The sequence below is a fragment of the Crocodylus porosus genome, unplaced genomic scaffold (genome assembly GCF_001723895.1).
Source record: "Crocodylus porosus isolate Cpor-Errol unplaced genomic scaffold, CroPor_comp1, whole genome shotgun sequence".
NCBI classification, from domain to species: domain Eukaryota; kingdom Metazoa; phylum Chordata; order Crocodylia; family Crocodylidae; genus Crocodylus; species Crocodylus porosus.
In genome coordinates this window covers 75,447,623-75,469,835 of record NW_017728948.1, presented here as the reverse complement: position 1 = coordinate 75,469,835, position 22,213 = coordinate 75,447,623, and the positions used below count along the sequence as shown (strand labels likewise).

General features: G+C 43.5%; 1 protein-coding gene and 1 pseudogene across 2 annotated transcripts in view; one reads left to right on the top strand and one right to left on the bottom strand.

Annotated features, from left to right (window-relative positions):
• The window catches only part of LOC109321967 (E3 ISG15--protein ligase HERC5-like), a 51,562-nt gene extending 29,671 nt beyond the window's left edge, over window positions 1-21,891 (top strand). For both annotated transcript variants that reach the window (XM_019552715.1, XM_019552716.1), the window contains 9 exons: window positions 3,983-4,066; window positions 4,171-4,290; window positions 10,753-10,896; window positions 11,348-11,514; window positions 13,513-13,579; window positions 14,705-14,787; window positions 16,615-16,798; window positions 17,668-17,767; window positions 19,623-21,891. In XM_019552715.1, coding sequence (XP_019408260.1) covers window positions 3,983-4,066; window positions 4,171-4,290; window positions 10,753-10,896; window positions 11,348-11,514; window positions 13,513-13,579; window positions 14,705-14,787; window positions 16,615-16,798; window positions 17,668-17,767; window positions 19,623-19,837 — 1,164 coding nt within the window. In that variant the 3' untranslated portion in view covers window positions 19,838-21,891. The remainder of the gene's footprint in view (window positions 1-3,982; window positions 4,067-4,170; window positions 4,291-10,752; window positions 10,897-11,347; window positions 11,515-13,512; window positions 13,580-14,704; window positions 14,788-16,614; window positions 16,799-17,667; window positions 17,768-19,622) is intronic.
• LOC109321796 lies at window positions 8,248-10,568 on the bottom strand (annotated as a pseudogene).
• Window positions 21,892-22,213: the final 322 nt, after the last annotated feature.

The following is a 22,213-nucleotide window of genomic DNA, read 5'->3' as shown; positions in this document are numbered from 1 at the left end:
CTACTTACTTCTTAAATCAATGTAGTTTTCACCAGGGTTTGAGACTGACTGGTTCCTTCAGCATCTTCATGGTGTCCCCAAGAAACAGTTACTGCTCCTTCCAATTCCTACAAGGGACATTGGGCAGGAGGTAGCTTGTCTAACAGGTTAGCAGAAGCAGGGGGAATATTGCAGCATGTTGTAGAAAATCGAATAGTAAAATTCAGCTGTAACATGGTCTGTGTTCAACATCCCTTTAATATTTTCCTTTCTTACCTGTGTTATAGCAGTTAAATGATAGCTCATGCAGAGCGTGGTCCTTTTCCTATTGACACATCTGGGTGCCTTTTCATTATTATCTTACTAGGAGCAGAGACGGGTTCTTAGGCCGTGGGTAGACAAAATGAGAGGCATGTGTGCCCAACACTTTAAAGCAGGCTAAATGCTTTTGCACCACTTTAATGGTGTTGGTGTTTGCACACGTCGGTGGCATATTGCATATTAATTCCAGCCACTGTAGGAAGTTCGGCAATGTAATCAGCCTTAAATGATTTGGGGCACAGCAAACTAAAACTCCCCTACAGACCCAGAGCGAAGCACCGGGCTCCTTACAGCTCCATGGCTCTGCAGGAAGCCCTGCAGGCAGCTTAGTAGTGGCCTAGGAAAGCAGGCTCCACCCAAGAAAAGCAGTGAGCCTGATCTTTTTTCCCCGCCCCCTGGAGCCTAACTGCCTGCCTTCCTGAGCTGCACAGGGACCTGGTGCTTCCCTCCACGACTGCGGTGCCCCCAGGACCGCCTGAGCCAGGTGCCTGTGGGCAAGGGGTGCCACTTCTGTGAAGGGAAGCACCAGTCCCTGTCCTCCCCCCCTCAGCTCAGGGACCACTCCGCCCACTGGCAGCTTGCCTTCCGCTCTGCGCTGGAGAGGCAGGTAAGGTGTGTGCACAAAACGGGGGTTTAATCGGTCATAAATTGAAGCGGTATTTTTAAAACACCTCCACTTCAATTCAGGCCCCCTGTTTTGTCTACACGTGCCCTTAGTCACAGGGCATTAAACTACAGTCAGCGGCAACATACACCCACAGTGGTAGCAAATGCCCTAATTGGCAGAATTTTGAATTAGAAATCCATATGAACACTGTCCGTTTCTAGACTTTTCTATACAGTGCTGTCTGACCTCCACTATCTTTACAAGGATAATGGTGTAATTTATATCCCTGCCTTATTTTGGATTATTAACTCTTAAGATGATTTTGACCAGTTAACCACAGAGATCAAGACATTGTAACTTGTTGCAGCAGACTGGCCCTTGCTTTGTTCTAAACAATTTGGGAAGTACACTTGATTGGATCCTTCTCCAGTACCTTACCCCAGAAATAGTCAGATAGGCATAAACACTGTAAAAGAATCATAGAAAGTTAGGGTTGGAAGTAGAGGTGCACTGATATATCGGTTGCACATCAGATCGGCACCAATTAAAGGAAAATTAACATTATCAGTTTTGTGTGGCTGATTTAGCTGATAATGTTCAACAATAAATATAACATGCCTTCTGGCTGGGGCCCCTGGATGCCATGTGCATGTGCACAGCTGTGGGCATGCATATGGCCAGGAATGCAGCATGGAGATCAGTACCCTTTAGGCACCTCTGTGGAGAGGAAGGAGCATGGGGGAGGGAAGAGGTGTGGGGGATGCAGATCGAGGCCCCATGGTGAGGGAGGGAGTGGGGCAGGTGCAGGGGCTGGGGCCACTGCCCAGCCATGGCAGCAAATGTGACCTGGAGCTAGGGTTGGGGCAAGAAATGGGATGGAGCGATGGGCAACTTATCCAGGGGGCACAGAGGACTTGGGAGTGGGGGCACCACTGCATGTGCCCCCCAGGGGAAGCATGGGGGAGCATGTGTCCCCCCAGATTTGTGCATGGGGTAGATGCAGGCTGCCTGCTGTTGGCTTGGGGCTATCTGTTTTGCTGCCTCTTGCCCTGAGAGCCCTGCACCAGCCGTGCATCCCCTACTCACACAGCAGCAGTGGGGGTGGTGAGTTGTGCCTTCTACTGCCAAGGGGGCAGGAGACACTCGCACAGTACAGGGTTCCCAACTCAAAGACAGAAGGGAAGACAGCCCTGAGCCTGCTGTGAGCAGCCCACATGTACCCTCGCCCTGGTCAGCTCTTCTCCGGTTTAAAAGCGTCCCTGCATTTAAAAATGGCGGCAGCAGCACTTGAACTAAAGTTCATTTGACGAGCTTTAGTTCAAGCACCCCACTACCATTTTTAAGTGCTGGGACACTGATCCCCTGGATGAGCCACCCGCAGACCTGTCCCACTCCCTGCCCTGGTCCTGGGTCCCATTCACTGCCCTGAATGGGCAGCATCCCTGCCCCTGCCCCACTCCCTCCCTCACTGTGGCAGCCTCAGTCTGCACCCCCCATGCCCCTTCCACTCCACAGACTTACCTGCATGTAGTTGCTTGCCACACTGCCTGGCTGCATTCCTGTAAATCCTGTAAATCAGTTATCAGGTGGATATCAGCCGATATGCCTGGTGAATAATCAGCTATCAGTACTGGCCAAGAAAATCTTTATCAGTGCACCCCTAGTTGGAAGGGACCTCAGGAAGTCATCTACTCCAGCGATTCTCAACCTTTTTGTAATGTTGACCCATTTGTAAACATCGATGGCCAGTCCGCACCCAGTGCTCTTCTTGAGCTGCTGCCGCCAGGCCCCAGCCCCCCAGTGTGCAGGACAAGGGGGGCCCAAGCAGCCCCTTGCAGGCTGGAACTCTGCCAGTCTGCAAGGGAAAAGCCAGCGGTTCCCACATTTTTCTCCTTTAAAGGAGAATCCATTTGAGTTTGTCGATCCATTTTTTAAATTTGTTCATGACCCTTTCTTGTGACCCACTTTTGGGCTATGACCCACAGGTTGAGAAACACTGATCTAGTCCAGCCCCCTGCTCAAAGCAGGACCATGCCCAGCTATATCATCTCAGCCAAGGCTTTGTCTATCCAGGTCTTAAAAACCTCCAAGGATGGAGCTTCCACCACCTCTCTGGGTAACCTGTTCCAGTGTTTTACTACCTGCCTAGTGAGAAAATTCTTCCTAATATCTAACCTAAACTTACCTTGCTGCAACTTGAGACTGTTGCTCCTGGTTCTGTCATCTGTCATCACTGAGAATGGTCTAGCTCCATCCTCTTTTGAGCCTCCCTTCAGGTAGTTGAATGCTGCTATTAAATCCCCCCTTCAGTCTTTTCTTCTCTTGACTAAATATGCCCAGTTTCATCAGTCTTTCCTCAGAAGTCATGTGCCCCAGACCCCAAACCATTTTTGTTGCCTTCTGCTGGCTCTCTCCAATTTGTCCACATCCTTTCTGTAGTGGGGGCCCCAAACTGGACACAGTACTCCAGGTATGGCCTCACCAGTGCTGAATAGAGAAAAATAATCACTTCCCTCCATCTGATGGCAATGCTTCTACTAATTAAGGCCAGTTAGCCTGCTACAAGGGCACACTGCTGGCTTATATATTCAGCTTATTGTCCACTGTAATCCCCAGATCCTTTTCTACAGAACCGACTGCCCAGCCAGTCTACCCCCAGCCTATACTGGTGCATGGGATTGTTTTGTCCTAAGTGCAGGACTCTGTACTTGTCCTTGTTGAATATGTGGTACCATTCGGATCTTTCCATACTAGACGTACTTGCAAATTTGCTTTAGAAATTACCTATAAAGTGGTTCCCTTTTCAGAGACTTGGGTTACATCCTGCATGTTTTCTAGTCTGGGTGAAATCCATAAAAGTACGTTAATGTGATTGTATTTACAACCTATGCTCCCTGTCCACTGTAACTGGTTATTTTAATGTACTTTATAATAATGTCTACCACTAAAATTTGAGAGCATTGAAAAAGAAACCCCATTTGTGAAGGTTCCTTTTGGGAAGCTACCTTGATACTGGTATCTTCTAATGTCAACATTTGTCATATTAAAAGCTACTTACCTATCTTGTAATTTCAGGTGATTTTACAAAAGCTGACAAAGTACCCATGCATCTTTGACATGAAAAATAAGATTGAGGTTCACAAGGTGACCTGTCAGTGGGTAGGTATTGCTGAAGTCATGTTTTTATTATTAAAAATAAAGATATTAAAAGATTATTAACAATAAAGTTTATAAAACATAGCTTTTGGGTTTTTCCCCCTTAGGTACACTTTTCAAGACCCACTAATCCATTGGTTTTGCACATTAGAAGAGAACACCTGGTGAATGATGCCTTGCAGACTCTAAGGTTGAGGGTGCCTACAATGTATGGGGGACCTTTGAAAGTAAGAAATCAAGGTTTATTATCTGATTAGCTCTGAGAGTATTGTCCTGGATTGCTTCAGCCCCTCAATATAATTAACAACCAACAATGAAATCTTTTTTTTCAGAATTCAGCATCATTTAAAATCCAGTAAAAAAACTAGATTAATAGATTCATAGATTGTAAGACTGGAAGGGGCCTCGGAAGATCATTGGGTCCAGCCCCTTGCACCAAGCAGGAAAGATAACTGGGGTCAAGGACCCTAGCAAAGTAATCATCCAGTCTCCTCTTGAAGATTTCCAGAGTAGGCGATTGCACCACCTCTGGAGGGAACGTAGACACCCTGACTGTGAAGAAGTTATTCCTAACGTTGAGCCTGAAACAGTGTTCTAGGAGTTTGTGGCCGTTACTCCTGGTTTTCCCCAAGGATGCCCTGGTGAACAGTTTTTCACCGAGCCCTTGATGTACTCCCCTAATGTAGTGGTAAGCTGCTACTAATTCCCCCTCAACTGTCTCTTTTTCAGACTGAAGAGTCCCAGATCCCTCAGCCTTTCCTCATATGGCTTGCCTTTTAAGACTCTTATCATACAGGTGGCCCTTCTCTGGGCTCTCCCAAGCTTTTCCACAATGTTGTTGATGTGCAGTGCCCAGAACTGGACACAGTACTCCAGCCATGCTTTCACCAGCACTGAGTAGAGCGGAAGAATCACTTCCTTGGTTTTGCCAGAGATGGAATTGGATCAATTGATGCATGCCAGAGTATTACAGCGTCACACTGCCAGCTCGTTTTCACATTGTTATTACCCCCCACGGTCTGTTATTACCCCCCAGGTCCCTTTCATTCACAGTGCTGGTCAATTTGGTGCCACCAAGCCTGTAGGTGTGCAGGGGGTTGTTCATTCCCAGGTAGAGCACTTTACATTTCGCAAAGTTGAACTTCATCTGGTTCCTATCCGCCCAACTTGCTAGCCTGTCTAGTTCCACCTTTATCTGTAGCCTATCTTTGAGCATGATCATACTCCCCCATAACAGTGCCATCTGCAAACTTGGCCAGAGAGCTCTTCACCCCCACATCCAAATGATTGATAAAAGTGTTGAAAAATACTGGACTAAACACCAACCCCTGCAAGACACCTCTGGCTACTTCTTGCCAGGATGACACAGTTCCACCCATTAGGACTCTCTGTGTCCTACCTTGCAGCCAGTTTCTTACCCACCTGACTGTCTCAGAGTTAAGCCCACAGTCTTCCAATTTTCTTGCAAGGACATTGTGGGATACCAGATTAAAGGCTTTTTGGAAGTCAAGGTATACAGTGTCAACTTGTCCAGGTGGCAAGTTACCTGGTCATAAAAGAAGATGAGGTTGGTAAGGCAAGACCTGCCCATGACAAAGCCATGTTGGCTGTCATTCAGACTCCTGCCTTCTGCAAGCTTAGCACAGATAGACTCCTTGATGAATTTTTCCAGGATTTTCCCTGGGATAGAAGTTAGGCTAATTGGCCTATAGTTACCTGGGTCCTTCCTCATCCCCTTCTTGTGAATGGACACAACATTGGTCCTCTTCCAGTCTTCAGGGACCTCTCCAGAGCACAACGATTTGGCAGAGTTTTGCCGGGGGTTCCACGATGACTTCAGCCAGCTCTTTCAGTACTCTTGGATGAAGTTCATCCAGTCCTGCTGATTTATATATGTATAATTTTTTTAATTGCTAACACACCAATTCTACAGCGATAGTAGGAAGGCAGTCATTCCTACCCTGCTCATTCTGTACTCTCCCTGACATGATTTTCCACTTGGCCGTGAAAAGCCAAGGCAAAGTAGTCATTCAGGAGTTCAGTTTTCTCCTGAGTGCTGGTAACCAGCTGTTCTGAGTTGCTGAGCAATGGCTCCACACTCTCATTTGTTTTCCTCCTGTTCCCTATGTACTTGAAGAAGGACTTCTTGTTGTCCTTGATTCCCATTGCTAATTTAAATTCAGTTACTGCTTTTGCCTTTCTAATCTGTTCCCTACAAGTGTGGACCATTGTTGTATAGTCCTCCTTGGAGCTTCCAGTGTTTATAAACCTCTTTCTTCTTTCTTAAGAGGACCATGATTTCCCTGTTTAGCCAAAAGGGCTTCCCAGACCTCCTGCTACCTTTTCTCCACATGGGACTGGACTTGCTTTGTGCTTCAAGGATTGTATCCTTAAGGAACGACCATTCTTCATCAACACCTTTCACTTGTAATGGAAAGAGAAAGTACTGTGCCAACTACTTAAAAGCATGTTCCATATAGGCTTAGGGCAAATAACAAAAAGCAGCCAGCAAAAGACAGGGTGACTTATTTTTATTATGAAAGCACTTTGAAAGATAGGACTGGCTGGCTAAACTGATAATGGATAAGGAAGTGTCACTTCTTTCATGGCTCTGCAGTGGTTTCCTAGAGGTGAAATGACAGGTGATGAACAAAATACTAGTCTTTGCCAGCAAAGTGTTCTCCATAATTGGATATAGGCCAATGACTGACTTCTACAAGGACTGAACTGCTGTCTCACTTCTTGTAGCTGGTCCCTGAACAAAAAAATGAGGTGTATTGGAGTCACGGCATGGGCATGACAATATGTAGCTAATAGCTAAATAGCAGATTTTAAGTCCCACCTGTCTTGATCAGAAAACAAGTATCCTAGAAGAACAAGGAGATGATTGAGGAGTAAGGCCCTACTCTTCAAGTGAGATATGGTTGAAGGATGGTAATGGGGCTCTGCCTTGTCCCAGCAGTGCACATGCACCTTGCTGCCAGATCAGGAGCTACACACTTGACTCATGTTATAGAAGCGCTGTTTGGTGGAGTACTCTGGCTCTTGTCTCTGGTCTCAGACTCATCTCACCAAGAACTGGTTAATGCCTGAACTCATGTTGTCCTATTTACTTCCTTTTGGCAGTCACCCATCTTTCCCTGTCTTAAGGTAGTGACCCTGCTGCCCTACAACAGTAAATATCCACAATACCTTGCCAATGTTTTTGTTGCTTCACTAAGCAGCATATCAAAAGATAGGAAAATCTGCTCAGATTAGAGTTATCTGGATTGTGTTTTTGCCTATAGCAGTGGGCGCTTCAGTGGGTCAGATGCCCAAACCTGACTTGTTCCCAGTATTGCATCTCCTCAATCAATGTAAAGCAAGCAAGAAGAGTGTTAGAGGGCATGGTTGAGCCTGTTGCTTTATTGTCAGCTGTTATAGGCCCCTGCCAGCTGGAATAAATTAGAGCAGCTGCCAAACTACTATTTCATGGCACTTCTTGGCTGAATAGTTGTGCTAAGCCTGCTAATGTAGGGGGCAATCATATTGGACTGACATGGATGACCCACCTTGTTTTTTTTTCTCTCTAAAATCAAAGGTGTGCTGTGTTGGATGTGCATGAATGACTGCCGTCAAAACATGGCTGCACTGATCCTAATAATTCTAAATCTCACAGACAAGTTCGCTGTTGCACAATGTTTTGATTTATTACACTGCATTTTCATAGCACAGTGGCAGAAGCATTTCATGAATAAATCTGCTCAACCTAGTGAGGCACCTAAAGATGGACACTGCCATCTTTAAAGAGCAGCCCACATAACCAGGTTATTATAATAAGCAGTAAAGTAATTAAACTATATCTCAGTGCATAAAGTAACTCAAGGCAAAAACAAACACCCATTGTACTACGCTTTTATACTATTATAGTGCATCTCTGGATTTTGAGGGACAAGGGCAAATGCACTTAATTATCTTTCCTGACAGAAATTAAACAGTCATATGCAAAGTCCTCTGTAGAAGATTGGTGTGAAGTGCCAGGAGGAGCGTGATGCAAAAATATAGAACTCTTGGTTCAGAGATGATACCTTTTATTAGACCAATTAAGGAATCTAAAAAAAAATGTCTTTTTCTGGCTCAGGGAAAAGATGGTAAAAAGCCTCTATAGGTAGGAAATAAACTTCATTTTTGCACAGAGGGAGTTGAGGATGGACGTCTGGTCCCTCAGGGTCCATGCAATTGAGAGAGAGCGAGGGAGGAAGAGACTATTCCAGTTACGTGGAACATAATATTAGTGTACAGCTAAGATAAGCTACACAACTACCGCAGAGAGGCCCTGTGATCAATGGGCTGTCTGCCTGCCTGCCTGCCTTAGTTTTGTCTAAAAAGTTTAATGCCCATCCAGGTCCACAGGTGGAAGAACGCGTACACGGGGATCGTAACAGGAAGCAGCAGAACTGTAAAAACATAAGCTGCTTGTGCTGGTGCAGCCCTGTGGGAAGTTTTCATCCATGGTGGCTGAATTAAACAGGCCAGCCAAGGACAAACACTGTCAGCATAGGCAGTGACAGAAACTTGATTACTCCTTACGTGTGCGCCTTCTGGTCTCTGGCTTTGCTTTCTGGGAGAGTGCTATCTAGCTCTGCTTTGACTCCTCGCGCATTGGATGGGGAGGCTCAGTCTTGATCTTCCTCGCTGCCTGTAGTATCACATTAGAAATACCATCCACCGTAGTGGTATGCGATGCCCAGGTCTTCATTGATCAGCTCATTGGTGGATTCTTTCTACCTGCATGAAAAACGAATGGGTCAGGGCTGTGAACACAAGGAGGGGAGCACATGCACGTGTGTGTACATATGTGTGTGTGTGTGCACATGGGTATATGTACATGTGTATGTGTGTGTGTGTATGTGAGCATATGTGCACATGCATATGGATGTATGTTTGTGCATGTGGGCGTGTGTGTGTGTAGACCCGTGGGCATGTGTGACATGCAAATGTGCATGTGTGTGCATATATATATGCATGTGTATGGACACGTGTGCATGTGCATATGGGCTCATGGCCTTATGCATGCATGTATGGGGGGCAATGTGTCTTCTTGCAGACAGGATCTAGAAAAGGTCTGGCATGTCCCCTACCCCATAACCAGGGCCTGACCCACAGTGCCTATAGGCATGGAGAGAGGAGCAGGGGAGCCCTGCCTCCATGCAACACAGTTGATCATTAGTAGCTGTGAAACTGGCAGTAATGAGTGTGTTTTGGGGGTCTGTGCAATTGTTTGCAAATGCTGTTTTTGATTAGGGTGCTGCCTGGCCTTAATCCAGGACCAGTTTTGCAAATGAAAGTCCTACTTCAGGGAATCACTGGGGATGCCAGACAATATTCCTGAAATTTAGGACTGTCTCAGAAAATCCAAGACCATTGGTCACTTCAAAAGCAATGGATAGAAAGGTGTGCATAGTGTAGGGAAAGAGTCTACCTGAATGTATTAAAGATTTCTGTGAGGAAATCTCCTAGGATCCTTTTAGACTTTTTGGCTTATGTGACTGCCATATCAGTCTTCTGTAAGATTTGCTAATTCATCTTTAATGATATAATATAATGGGCCATAAACCTGATGTCTATGTTTAGTCCTTGGGTCTTAGTGTTCAGCCAGCTTATGGATGTTTACAATTTTATCATGTCTGTACCATCTTGGCTAAAATATCACTCTGACACTACCAAAAGAACAAGTGATTTGTTCTTATCTCCATAACAAGAAGAAGGAAGTCTAACTGTATTCAGCAGCTCACATTCTGGGAGTACAATGTTTTGTTCAGAAGAGTGAAAAATACAACTCACATGGTCACAGCACAGTATAATATATAAAAGAACAATTTAAAATGCTGAGTATTTAGTGCATCAAATTAAAAAGTGCTAACACCTGTAGGTTTCCAATAGATAGCATCACACCATTTATAAATTAAGGTTTAAGTTTAACTTTGTAGACACTTATGGTGATGTGTCTTTAGCATTCTGGAATGGTTAGTGTCTCCAACCCATTCTTCTCCTCCAGAAAGATGCTAGACCAAAAACTTTGGAAACACAGTCTTATGCTTATCCATACAGCAGGAATCTTCACAGCAAGCCACAGAGCAGATTTGTCCCTTGGGTAGTCATTTGCATTTGGGTGTAAAACACCAGGCTAGAGGGGTGACATCCTGGCTTCATTCAAGGCAGTGGGAGTTTTGTTCCATCTTGGACTAATCATGAAATTAGCTTGAAGAAAAAATTGTACAATAATACCTTTAGAGTCTCCTGGCTTTGGAGACTTTAGGGTTTACATTTTCAAACTGACCTTTCCAAGTCAAAAGCAAGATATTTATTTTTGTACAATGAAGGCTGAGATTCATGAGACTCCAGAATCTGGGACTTTAAGAAAAACACCAAATGCTATGAACCTTGTAGGAGAGTTATGACAGCTGGACAACACTGTGATGGTATTTGTACCTCTTGCTTTTTTCCATCTACTCCATTCCATCATGGTTGAAGGTAGGCACACTGAAGAGGCTCAGACTTTATGCTGAATCTTATGCTGTTAGTCTATAGTGTTCTCATCACAGGAACTGGACCCAAGGTAACAGTCTAGTGCTGAGAATTTACTGTGTAACAGTACAGGTTATTGTTTAAATGTGGAAATTATAGTAGCTGTTTCTGGGGTTATTCAGGTGATATTTCATGGTGAACCAGGAACAGATGGCGGCGGTTTGTCTCGAGAGTTCTTCCGGATCATTACCAAGGAGCTATGTGAACCAAAAGCACAGATATTCAGACGTTTTGAGTGCTCCAATTTGATTTGGTTCCCCAGCGAGGTATGGGTTCAGATGATCCTACTTTGTTACCACTTTACAAAAAAATATTCCATATAGCTGGCCTTTCCCCTAATAACTTTGAGCCCACATCACATTTGTTAATATTTATTTCCCCTTCAGTGAGGAATGCTGCAATTTTCCTTGGAGTCATTGTCTAGTTAGCGCCGGACAAGCTCAGTTTCTGGCAAGGGTCTCAACAGGATGCAGACTCTTAGGAAAAAGAATTCCTAGCTCCTGTTTTAAATAGGATCTTATAGAAGTCTTTGACTATGCAGCTCATGCCCTGTTTGGCCAAAGAGAAGGGATTCTTGATGGCTGCATAAGGACTTAGTAGCAGATCACTGAGTTTCACTCTAGTTTCCACACACCCAATCTCCTGTTCTAAACCAAAGCTCTTCCCCACTATATTAAAGTCCTTCAAATCTTTGTTTTCTTTCATTTCAAAATCTAGGTACCAGGACATCAAGACATCTTTCACCTGATTGGGGTCCTCTCTGGAATGGCACTGTTTAACTTTCACAAAGTTCCCTTTCCTTTTCCGTTGGCTCTGTACAAGAAGATACTGGGTATCCCACTGAGTCTGGAAGATTTAAGAGAGCTGTCCCCCACAGAAGGGAGGTATGACAAAAATGTGTATAGCCATAGCTTTTGGCTATAAAATAAAAGTTGAGCCAACAGCTTTTGAACCATAATCAGAATCCTGTTTATCCATTGAGCAGGAATTTGCACAGCAAACCACAATGCAGATTTGTCCTTTGCATGTGGGTGTAAAACATTACGAATTTAATTTCTGCAGGTATCAGTACTCCACCAGGTTCAGTCTAAGTAGTGACTTCTTGTGCTCCAAAGTGCCCAAGCATGCTGTGCTGCTCTTAACAGCCTGTTCCCTAGACTGGAAACACTATAGCTTCATCTGTTCAGTGCCACAGGCAAGTTAGTTAGGGGAGAGCAGGTTATCTGGCAACATCACTTAGCAGTACTAATTAGTTAGCTTGAAATACTCAACAAATGTAGCCACCTGAAGCAGTGCAACCTGCCTGAGGATGTGGTTCTGGAGTCTGGTAAATGTACTGTTGTAGATATGGTGTAGCCATCCACTGCTGAAGTGAGGTCATCCAGGCACAAGCGTGGGAGCCCATGTGTTGAGAGATAGAGACTTGGACAAGAGTTGGGTTCTTCCAGCTCCATGATGAAACTGCCTCCTGTGCCCTGGGGTAGGACAGTAAGGGTGAGAGTGACCCCTTGTGACCCCTTGACAGAGGGGTAATTCTCTAGTGGTTGGAGACTGAGAGGAAAACCTTGCCTTTACTGAGGCCAGTGGCAAAACTCCCATTGGCTTAAATGGAGTCAGGATTTCCCCCAAAAACAGTCATTTGCAGAGTAGGGGGATGTTGACTGCCATCACTGCAGGTGGATAGGTAAAAAATAGTTTTGACTATCAGTGAGACCTGCCTGAAACAACATCTCCTCTCTCCTAATACTTTTCTGCTATATGGGTTATCTGCTTCCGCTGTGTTTTCACTGTGGCCACCTTGCATGATCAGCAATGCAGCATTTCCTTATGCTTTGATCATGTCAGATCTAAGGAACAAGGCTTTTGTTGGACTAGTCCTTGCCTAGGAGATTTCAGACTGGTGTTATATGAAGTAGTGCTGGTAGCAACTTATCTTAGGCCCATGCTGAACCAATGTCCCGTTGTGATGTTCACAGAAGATATGTTTCTAGTTCTGGCTGTGATGGATGACTACAATTGTGATTCCTTTAAGCTTATTTGGTGGCTTATTTTGTTTATAAGAGTATCCCACTGGTCCATAAGGCACTGTCCTTAAACATTATAAACTCAGCAGTTAAAGGTCTTGCACCTGTTCACACACGAGTAACATCTGTGGGATTATTCAGTTGTTTAAAGTCATTCACATATACAATGCACGCAGAGTTGGGGTGCAAGGACTGGAGGATGCAGACACATTAAATGTTTACTCTGAAGTAATTTCCTCTAGATTTTACTCCATAGTAAATTTACTTTGTCATAAGGAGCAGACTTGCAGTGCACTCTCTGAAGTTGCCTGAAGTAGGTGCAATTATAACACGTGACCACTGTATGGCAGGGAAGTCAATTTGCCTTAAGCAAATAGCAACCCCAAGAGAAATTGCTTTGGGTAGCAGACACACAACATGTACACCAAAGTCACTTCCTTTGCAGGTGACTTTTGACTTCTTCAAAGTTAGCTTTACACTAGAAAAGTGCATTTCCTCTGAAGTAAATGCTGTATGTCATGTGTCCACTCTACTTTTCCTTAGCAGTAAATTGAGACTACTCTGGAGTAAACATCTCATGTGACTCAACCCTTAGCCTCCAATGAGCTGAGTGCAAATTGACCTATGTGAAATGCCACTGAAGTCAGTACTCATGCAGGGAGACTGCTATATGGATCTCACTGCAGAATAAGCTTGCAGGGCAATCGCAGATCATATGGCACAAAGGGGACTCTATGAATAAGACTGCAATATGTTTATACACATCTAATCAGCCAGATTAGGAAAACACTTTCCCCAAAAAATTCTACTGCAGGAACTAACTTTTATTGTGTCTGTCTCTTCTTCCTTGTCTACTAGCAATCTTCAGAAAATGCTAGATGAAGAGTATGATGACATCCTGGAGGAAATGATGTTGGATTTCACAGTAAGACATTGTCTTCCTGTTTATGGGTCCAAGTCTATAAACACTTAGACAAAGAAATAGATTTACTCATGTGAGTTTTAGAAAGGGTAAACGTAGGTGGCCCATCCCATAAGCATGTTTAAGTCACACATGGGAATGAGGCGGGTAACATGAGGCCTATCCACCTTTGACTCCCCAGAGCAAATGACCATTTACAGCAAGGAAACACAGTGTTGCTTTTGTGATCTCTTTTATTGGAACAACAGTATAGTTGGGAGAGAAGTTAGGCAAGCTGTTGGGCACCAGGTACTCTTCTTTAGGTCAGCCCATGGCAGGCAACAAATTGCAAAATCCTTCATGCTGTAGTGGGGTTGGAGTGGTGTTGTAGCCATGATGATTCAGGAAATGTGAGAAGCAAGGGGTTTTGTGGTGATATCTTTTATCAAACTGTACATTTGGGAGTGAAGTTAGGCAGGCTTTTGGGTACAAAGTGCCCTTCCTTAGGTCTGCAGAAAAAAGCAGACACAGTCTGAGCTAATTATCAGATAAAACAATGGCTGGTGTTTAGCTCTGCATGCAAATGAAAGCTAAGTTAAACACCAGACAAAAGAATGGCATGTCTGTTTCCACACATGCAAAAGAAAACAGGTACCCAGAAGAGTGGAGGAGAGCTGCAAACAGGAGCAAAGAGAGATTGTTAGAAGTCACTTCAAAGCAAAAGAAGAGAGAACCAACTTATGTAAAACAAAGCCATTTTGAAGGGAAAGAATCATTACTACATGTGGAGTATAAGAGAGGTTAGAAGAGACCTGTTAGATTATAATGAGTCAGAAGACCAGTGTCCAGTAAAAAGTTCAAAAAAATACCCTGCTTCTCACATGCTTCCTGAACCATCGTGGCTGCAAAACACTCTAACCTCATTTACAGGATCAATCGATGAGAAGTAGTTTTCTATACAAGCGTAGAACAAGGCTCAAATTCTCACTTCTGGCCCCACCTTTGCTCGATTAGTTCCAATGAAAGCATCAACTAGCCATAAAAGCAATGGGTCGTTTCAGTGCGTGTTCATTGGTGATTACAGTTTCAAGCCCTGCATCAGGAAAAGAATGTGTGACCCAGCATTCAGGACTTTCTTTGTCTGTCTAGGTAATGAAGAAAGAAGGAGAAGCTATAGTTACTGTTGAACTTAAAGAAAATGGCGCAAACATTCCCATCACTAAGCATAACAGGTAAGATCCTGAAGCTCTTCTGCACATTTCTCTTTCTAGAATGCTCTGCCATATATAGTGCACATGTACTCACTTGTACTGATTTCTGTGCATATGGTACACAGAAAATTGTTTTTAATGAGTTTAGTATTGAGAGTGTTACGCAAAATGGGACATGCATTACCAGACAGAGTTCAAGCATTATTACCTTTACAGTGCACAAAGGATAGCAGCGATACAGAGGCAGCTGAGTGAAATCTTACAACATGTGTTATGCAAATGTTCTAACAAAGCCCTATGGTCCGAGACTCTGTCAATTTGTGAAAGCTCTATTTACAAATTTTGTGCATAATTTGTAAAGTGTGTTGACTGTCTAGGACTATCATATAATTAGACTATTCCCATCATCAGTAGAAAGAAACCGAACCATGCTGCTTTACATCTGTGTCTATCCGAATAATGTTGTTGATTTCAGAAGCAGTTACCATGGGTTGACACCAATGTAAATACATTAGAGTAGAACCTGGACCAGAGATTCATGTACACATGCTGTACCAGATACAGGACACCTATCATGTCTTACTTTGGGGCCCTGGGATATTCCTATTGTATACATGTTCCTGTTGTAGTTGTTAATGGCATTAGCTGGAATGAGAAATCATTCCTAAATGCATTCATGTAAGGAGTTGAACTGATGGACATGTGCAGGTGACATTCTCATTCATCCTTATAGAAGTAATCTTGCTGAACTCAATTGTTAGGGACAGACATTACACATAAACTTGTTTAAGTGATCAGAAACTGGTTTAAACCTGTAACATAACAGATTTTCAGTACACATAAACCAGATTGAAAATGGCTGAAAGTGGTTTGAGATAAATCTGGTTGAATGTAGTATCAGACTGCGCTGATTTGGCTGAAACCGGTTTATAAAAAGTCTGTCCCAGACCCCTTCCTGTTTTAAGTTAAATCACAGTCCTCTAGCATCCCAGTTGCTTTGCAACTCTGGGCAGGGCTCTGCTCTCTGCTCCAGCCCAGGAGGGCCGGCCCTTCCCTTCTGCTCCCTGGATGCAACTCTCGCAGAGGCTGCAGGTACAGCAGTGTCTGCCTGGCTTCCTCTTGCTCCCCCCTCTCCTCCCCACCACTCCATGCTCAAGCAGGAATTCTGACATCCCCTCTGCCTTACACAGACAACTCTCAGCATTAGCAAGCATACACCAGGCTGGCTACAGTACATGCTGTGGGAGATGACGACAAAGGCAGACAGGACAGTGTTGGCTTAGGGCTTTTTGGAGCTAATTAACAGGTAACTGGTAATGTCCCTCCATTCCTTCCTTTGAAAAAGTTGTTTTAGAAGAGCTTGAACTAATGAGGGTTGTTTTAATGAACTGTTGTTTTGTTTGATGGGCTGACAAATGCTAACAGCTCCCTGTGTAACTCCCGGCTGTGTAACTCAATGCTCTGTTATCAACAGCAGGGCTGGGGGGACCCCCTCCCTAATCAGAGCATCCTGCCAGGGCCTGGCCACGTCTCCCTCATCTCAGCACTCTGGAAGGCTTCTAGCCTTAGCCACTGTAGGCCTGTGCCTGCATTTCTTCAGTCCAGAGGGGAAATCTGTGCAGTTACAAACTAGTTTAGCCTAGCCAGATTAGACTAACCTGCAAAGATTGAATCAATTCAGGGTTGGGCTTTTTTACTGTCTGTCCCTACCCAGTGTGATAACTAGTTACATGCATGGGATTTGCAGGATTGAAAAGTTAAATAGTATATATTTTCCCTCTCAAATCACCTCTCACACTGCTTCACTAAAAGCTAAAAAGCGATAGCACTGCATCTATACCTTTGCAGGAAAGAATATGTTGATGCCTATGTGAATTACGTATTCAATGAATCCGTGAAGAAGCCATTTAAGGATTTCATGGATGGATTTTTAAGAGGTTGCCCAGCCAACAGTTGGAGAATCTTTCTTCCCACTGAACTGCAGACCGTTTTCCGTGGACATACCAAATACGACTGGCAGCTGCTGGAAAAGGTAACTCAGCCAGGCAGACATGTAGCTGCTCAATTGGCTGGACATACATTTCCTGTGCCTTGTTCCTTTTTTATGTTCATGAATGAAAAAATAGCTGACTTGAGGGCAGATAGAGATTTTCATTTTGGGTCACTAGTTTGAAACCATTTTTGATTAAAGTAGTTACTAGTCATTTGGGGCCTAAAGTGGTTGATGGTATTCCCTGAAGTCCTATCAGATTATGGTGCTTTCTTATTTTAACAGTCTCTATAGCCAAAGAAACAAAATGGTCAGGAAATGCATGCTGCAGAATATAGTCCATACCACACTTTTTGGCACTCCCAATTAAACTAGAGAGTACAAGAGGGAGGGCCTTTGCTTACTAAATATGTACAGCACCTAGCACCCCCTTGACCAGGGTCATTAGACCTTACAAGAACAATCATTCTCAGAGCTGCACCATTTCTGAGAGAATTAATAGATATGTATAACACTACCTTTTGATTTTGGTAGTCCTTTGAACCCAAGTTGTACTCCATGCCACATAGATAGGAATTGGGCTAAAGGGTGTTGTTCTGAATTTATAGCTGAACTGTTGAGATCAGAACTGAGCTTTTTAATTTCATTTACTTTTCACTTAAGCAAGATTTTCCTTAAAGTCAGTGAGGGAAGGCCTGAATAAAGAGAAGCAGGAATTGAATAAGAAGCTCAGGTTTATTACACAGTCCATAAAAAACAGACAAGCAGATTCCACCTTAAAGAAACTAGGGCAGATCTCAACCTGTAGCCACAGGATTATTTTATGTATTTGCTGCATAAATTATTGTTTTATAAAAATTAAGAGATCTTGGAGGATTAACTGGCCAGTCTATTTTTATTCTCTTGTACAGAATGCAAACTACATAAATTATGAAAAGACAGATCAAACCATCAAAAACTTTTGGGCTGTTTTTCATGAACTCCCAGAAGAAAAGAAGAAGAATTTTCTTGGTAAGAAAAGAGTCACTTTAAGCAGTCCTTGGAGTAGTTAGCTCTGTATTTAAAAAAAATACATGTTTTGAATTATTTTATTTGGAAAATAAGTCTGCCTTGACTTTTTCTTTGCCTGTACTATCATCATTTCCATGCCAGAGCCATCCCTGCCTTGTATCAGCAGGCACAAAGGACCATGGGGCAAACTTAGTTCTGTTCTTCCAGGCCTCTGTCTTGAAGGTTGCCCCAGGGCTTCTGACTTGTTACGGTTATATTATACAGCCTATCTTTATTTGGTCTCGGACCAATCTAGAGCCTGTGCATGTAATGGATCGTGAATCAGCATGAAGGTGAGGTAGAAGGCATTTGATTAGCTTCACAGCTATTGCCCTTTAAGCGTATTTAGTTCATCTGAATAAACAGAACTGTCCATGTTATCCTTTATTAGTGCAAGCCCAATAAACTACAGTCTGCTAGAGAGCTGGACTCCCTGCTGGTGGAACTGGTTCCACATATAATAAGTAACCTGGTGTTTCTGCTGGAAATAATTTGGGAGTGTGGTCAAAGAAGAGGTTTGGCAATCCAGACACATGCCTTCTTCCCAGCTCTGACTTTGGCTTACTTAGGTGGCTAATTAATAGAGCTGTTCTAATATTTTAAACTAGGATGTTTTAGATTTTCAATACCAAATTCAATTTTTCATGGGAACAGTATCAGTTTTGCCAACATTTTAAAGAAAATCTGAGGAGAATATTTTGATTTTGGTCATATGGCAGAAACTGAACTACTTTGAGGGTTTATTTTCCTCCACAATTAATTGAATTGTTTTGTTGCAGGGCAGCATAATACCAGCCTCTGTTTGACTGAGCTGCCATGGTGTATTATAGGAGTTGTAGTTCAAGTCGCAGCTGCCCACATCAGTCAGGCTCAGTCTCACTTTGGTGGTAATTGTGTACAGCCTGAGTTCAATCAGCAGTGGCGGCATTTTTATTTATTTTTTTTAATATTGATTTTTACTGATCCTGAGAATGCATGCAGGCACCTGAATAAACCTCAGAGAAGGAAAGAGGGGGTGCCATGGTGCCCATGGGCACTGCGTTGGGAACCACTGCTCTAGTCACTTCAAGTAGAGCGGCTCTAAGATCCACTGTAATTAAAGTGCCCCTCCCCCCCCCCCCATGCTGCCACTCCCAGGGCATGTGTATAAATGACTGACTAGTGTCTGGTCAGTCCTCCAGTCATCCCATACTGCAACATTTCTCAGTCCCCCTATCCCCTACCCCAACTCTCACATAGCAACTGGCTGCTCTAGTAATGCTTCCTGCTCAGGTGGGTGGAGTGCCCCTATTTCTGGACAAGGAACATTTAACAATTAATGGGCCAATGCACACTGGCTGAGTATGGAATTGAGAGGCATTCTGTGGTAATAAGTGCCCGTTGCGAAGTGATTCAGTTTTCCCTCATCCAGCAATCATGGGGAAATTCTGGGCACTTGCCCTGTGAGGCAGTGCCTCACTCCCGTCCTGCCATGAGGATTCAGCAGCACTGCAATGCCTGAAAAGTGATTGTCCTACTTGGAACCCTTGGCAGCGTACATACGGACACCTCTGAATCACAATAGTTGGGAAGTGATACCCAATTAGTGGCATTCTTGGAATGGTTCAATTTTACACATGCCCACACCACACTGGGTTGTAGGATTAAGCCCATAGTTAGTAGGTAGCAGGATTCAAAGTATTCCAGCTGGTATACCCAAGAACAAACAAGCAGCATAAATCAGTGCCTCTAAAAATCTGAGTCCTTCCTGTGATGTGATCTCAGTAAGCTTTCTGTCTGTATCCTGCTAACTGTTTTCTTCTCTTCCCCTCTGCAGTTTTTCTGACAGGAACCGATCGAATTCCTGCTGAAGGGATGGACTACTTGATATTGGAAATTGACAAACTTCAAAAAGAAAACCCAGATGAATACTATCCTATGGCCAATACCTGCTCCCACATTTTGGGCCTTCCAAATTACAGCAGTGAAGAGATCCTGCGGGAGAAATTCCTGATTGCCTTGGAGAATTATGAAAAATTTGGCTTATCATAAATATTGGGCTTTAAAAAAAGAAACATTCTTCAGGTCTTTCTTGCACTACTCTTCTGTCATAGCTCCTATTTGAGGGTATCTCTTTGTATCTTGTCTTTTATTTTTACTGCCTCTTATTTGACTTTGTTCATGTTTTGGGATTCCATCTGGAATCTCCTCCTCCAATAATGCACCTGACGTGCAGAGAGGATGTTGGTAAGGAGATGCTGAACTAACAAAAAAGGACTGAAAGAACTACAGAGGCAAGGCCTGACTCAGTGTAATTTGGTACTGAAGAAATGACTTTTTCCTTGCACAGTCCACTGCAGTGGCGAGAATATGCACATGTATATAATAGATTTATAGTTACATAAGAGGTGCTCATGTAGTATAGGTACTTGAGGTATCCTAATGCTCACCTTCTCTTGAATTTCATTTGGATTTGAGCATCTGAACTCTGAGCCTTTAATATGTTTCTAAAAATAAATTTGTGATGAATATCATAGGCGTGTATATATACACTTCACAGAGAAAATGAGAACATGGTGATACTTACAGAGTGCCTGCAGGAGCCAGCAAAGGAAAGAAGAGCTCCCTGGGAGCTGCGGTTCTGGAGGAGTTGCTCTATACAGGTACAGCAGCCCCGGAAGGAGTGGGGAGAACAGAGAGGACCTGGAAGAAGGAAGGAGAGGAGCCATGCATCTTAGAGCCCAAGAGGATGGGCTGGAAGGTGATAGCAGCTATCACTCAGCAGTCAGCTGGCTAAAGAGTTCTGCGGATCTACAGTAAGCCGGGAGACACCGGCTGGGGAAAGCACTGTTGGGCATGTGGTGCTAACAAAGAAACTACAGACCAGAGGAGTAGGGGTAGCCGGGAGAGGGCAGCAGAGCACCTACAGAACCAAGTAAAAGTTTTTTCCTTTTGTTTCTATTTGAGGATGCGACGCGTCAGTGTTAGTGTCCAAGCAAGTTGGCAAAGTTGTCTGTAAGAATAGTCAATGTACTGTGCCTGTTTATTGAACCTGTGTGTCTCAAGAAGAATAAAAAGTTAGAGGTTGTAGCCTGGAAAGGTTCTGTTTCGCTTCATTTGGATTGAATTATTTTACTTCTTCAGTTATAAGAAAGAATGAATTAGCACTAAAGAGACTGGATGCTAGATTTGCCTGAGCCAGATTAGGCTGGCTGGCAGTCCTCTGTGACGATCATCAATACGAGTGTTGACTAGAGAAGAGAGAACTGAAAACACAAAGAAAAGAAAGTTAATAAATAAAAGCTAATTATTGAAAAGAAATTTCATTGCGAGTCTCAGTTCAATGATAGTTGACCAAATTTTCTGAGAGGCATTAAGCTGGGTTGCGTGGGAAGTTGGGGCCACAGGAGAAATTGACCCTAGATCCCAAGGTTGAGTGGTGTTTAAATTTAACTCCTCATGATAGAAATCTTCTTCCAACATCAAGATGTGGCAAGACAGAGTCAGGATCACCACTCAGATATCCTCGCAAGTGATCACTATACATATGATCTAGGTTAAGAAGGTTTCAATTAACTCCACACTCCATTAAGTTAACTGACAGTCCTACAATATATCGCGTAGGTTATTTTTGTATTTGTTTTGAATAGGTTTTTTTCCTGTTTAAAGGAACATGCAATGCTTTCTAAGTTGAATGCTGCTAAATTGCTCTGTGGGACAAAACCAAGTCCCCTGCTCACATTTTATATTCTTTTTTTGAATCATGGCCCTTTCAGGAGTCCTGATGCTGCCCATGTGTTTATAGCTAAGACTGGCAAAAAAAGCTGACGGTGGTTAGAAAAAAAACTGAAACCCACTGAATCCTAAAGAGAAATTATGTGTTTGGGCAATGCTGAAAGTCTTCTATACCTCCCTGCTTTTCTGCCATCTGACACCACCAGGGAAGGAATCCTGCCTTTACTAAACATGAAAGAGCAACTTACTAAAACACTCTCATGGACTTCCACTTTCAGCTTCCTCTGTGCAAAAATGCAGTTTAATTTCTACCTATAGGGACTTTTTGCCATCTTTAATTTTCCCCGAGACTGAAGGAGGGTGTGTGTGCCCAAAAGCTTGTGGAAAAAGATTTTTTTTGTGTGATTTATTAGTTGGTCTAATAAAAGGTATAATCTCTGAAACACTAGTTCTAGAGTTTTGCATTTCTTTTTGTCTCAGACCAACATGGCCCAGCTATCCCTTACTTTAAGTGAGCAAGAAGTGAATGGCATACTAAGAGAAGGTGAGACAGTAAAGACAATGATGAACCAGTAACTGTAGGGGACGTCAAGAGACACTGACTTGCTTCTTGCTCAGCAAAATGAGTCACCGGCTCTTCCACTTGCTGAAAACAGATTTGCCCTTGGCTGGTGCCTTTGAGAAGTCACTAGC